General features: G+C 41.0%; 1 protein-coding gene across 1 annotated transcript; it reads right to left on the bottom strand.

Moving 5' to 3' along the window:
- Window positions 1-1,039: 1,039 nt before the first annotated feature.
- Window positions 1,040-1,540, bottom strand: LOC138037162 (uncharacterized). The gene has a single exon (XM_068883149.1). The coding sequence runs from the start codon at window positions 1,538-1,540 to the stop codon at window positions 1,040-1,042; it is 501 nt and encodes a 166-aa protein (XP_068739250.1).
- Between the last annotated feature and the right edge of the window lie 237 nt (window positions 1,541-1,777).

Raw genomic sequence — 1,777 nt, forward strand, 5'->3', positions numbered from 1 at the left:
TAGATTATAAAATTATGTACATAAGAATATAAGTAAATATTTACAAAGAATGTATTTATAAAAAGGGATATAGTGAAATAATTAATAAAAATATCATGATTAATAGACAAGGATAAAAACATAAAACAATAAACACATAAACAATAGAATAAACCCATGAGATAACACAGGTTTTGTAATCTTATCATAAAATCTTGCACCAACTCAATGGCAATAACTAGTCCAGGTATGCTTGTTTGAAAAGCCAGGTTTTAAGTAAGCCTTTAAATATAGATATAGAATGACATGATCGGATATTATGAGGGAATGAATTCAAGTTAATGATGGAGTGTAAATATATTTCAAGAATGCATTGGATTTCCAACGCCCTAATGCCATAATTTGTGCATCCAACATGCCGGCATCTGCAGCATAAGAGCCAACACCGATACGGAAGCTATGTCCTTTGTAAGGGGATGGGTCAAAACCACAGCACTTAATGGCTATGGAAAGCTTCGCTGTAAAATATGATCTGGTGACTGGTGAGCCATCTGCCAAAACAAAGAGGGACCCAGGCTTTCCCTTTCAAAGGGACAAATTGCAGTAAAATTTCAACAGGACAGTATAAAACTTGATGACTGATCACGAATGAAAAAGGACGCTGATCGTAATGATGCTTAAAGCTTCGAAAAGCCGAACTTTAGTGCTTTAACTGCCCGTGAATTATCCACCAACTGGGTACGTTGGTGATGTTGAGTAGTGGGTTGCGCCCTGAACCAATCCTCATGCAGGTAAAGAAAGCCAGGGCGTACATGACTCTGAATAAATGAATATCATAATGTGTGTGGCAAAAAATGAACAAGGGAACCGATGATCCGGCTAAGGTTAGGCAGTGTAATGGGTAGCCCAGTATCTATTCAGTTAACTCTGTTTAAAATATAAGTGCTACACGGCCAACGTTTGTATAAACGTAACCTTTCCTTGTATCTAGACGAAACCCAGCTTTCCATAACCCTTAAGTCATCATCATAGCAACCTGTCGTGGGTGACAATGGCTGTTTCATTTGGGTCTGATCAGATTCCTCCACACAGCTCTGTCCTTAGCCTTCTGCTGCCAGGGACTCCTGTCTATGTCCAGCTTCTCCATGTTTCTTTTCACAGTGTCTTTAAATCTGAGCCTTGGTCTACCCTGATTGCGTTTGCCCTCGCATAACTGTGAGTTGAGTAGCTGCCGAGGGAGACGCGCGTGGTCCATCCTTTCAACATGTCCGAGCCACCTCAGGTTCATCTGTATTATTGATGGTAGACCAGCTCGATTCAGCACTTCTATGTTGGTTATTTTGTCTTTCCATGAGATGTTCATTATGGCTCGAAGGTGTCTCATCATGTACGCGTGGAGTTTCTTCACCTGCACTCTGTAGACAGTCCAAGTTTCGACACCGTACAATAAAGTCGCCAGCACTGTCGCTCTGTACACTTTGCATTTCACACGGATAGACACATGTCGATTGTTCCTCAGTCTCTCCCTCACTTTTCCAAACACAGCACTCGCTCTCCCCATTCTGAGAGATAGCTCATCCTCCAACCTAGCATTCTCTGAAACAGTACTCCCTAGGTACTTGAAAGTCTTGTACTTGACTAGTGGCTCTGATGCTGCTCTCTTCTGATAGTAATGTTGATAATTGGAACTCTGGTGATTGACCCCTTAAGTAAGCATCTGAATAATGAAATCTACTTTCGTAGGATCCGGGAAGCCTGATAATGTATGACCCTAACCCAAAGCAATAACATAGGTATT

The sequence above is a fragment of the Montipora capricornis genome, chromosome 2, assembly GCF_036669925.1.
Source record: "Montipora capricornis isolate CH-2021 chromosome 2, ASM3666992v2, whole genome shotgun sequence".
Classification (NCBI taxonomy): domain Eukaryota; kingdom Metazoa; phylum Cnidaria; class Anthozoa; order Scleractinia; family Acroporidae; genus Montipora; species Montipora capricornis.

Coding starts and splice junctions, on each gene's coding strand:
- LOC138037162 (XM_068883149.1), bottom strand. CDS start 1,540: ATGGGGAGAGCGAGTGCTGTGTTTGGAAAAGTGAGGGAGAGACTGAGG.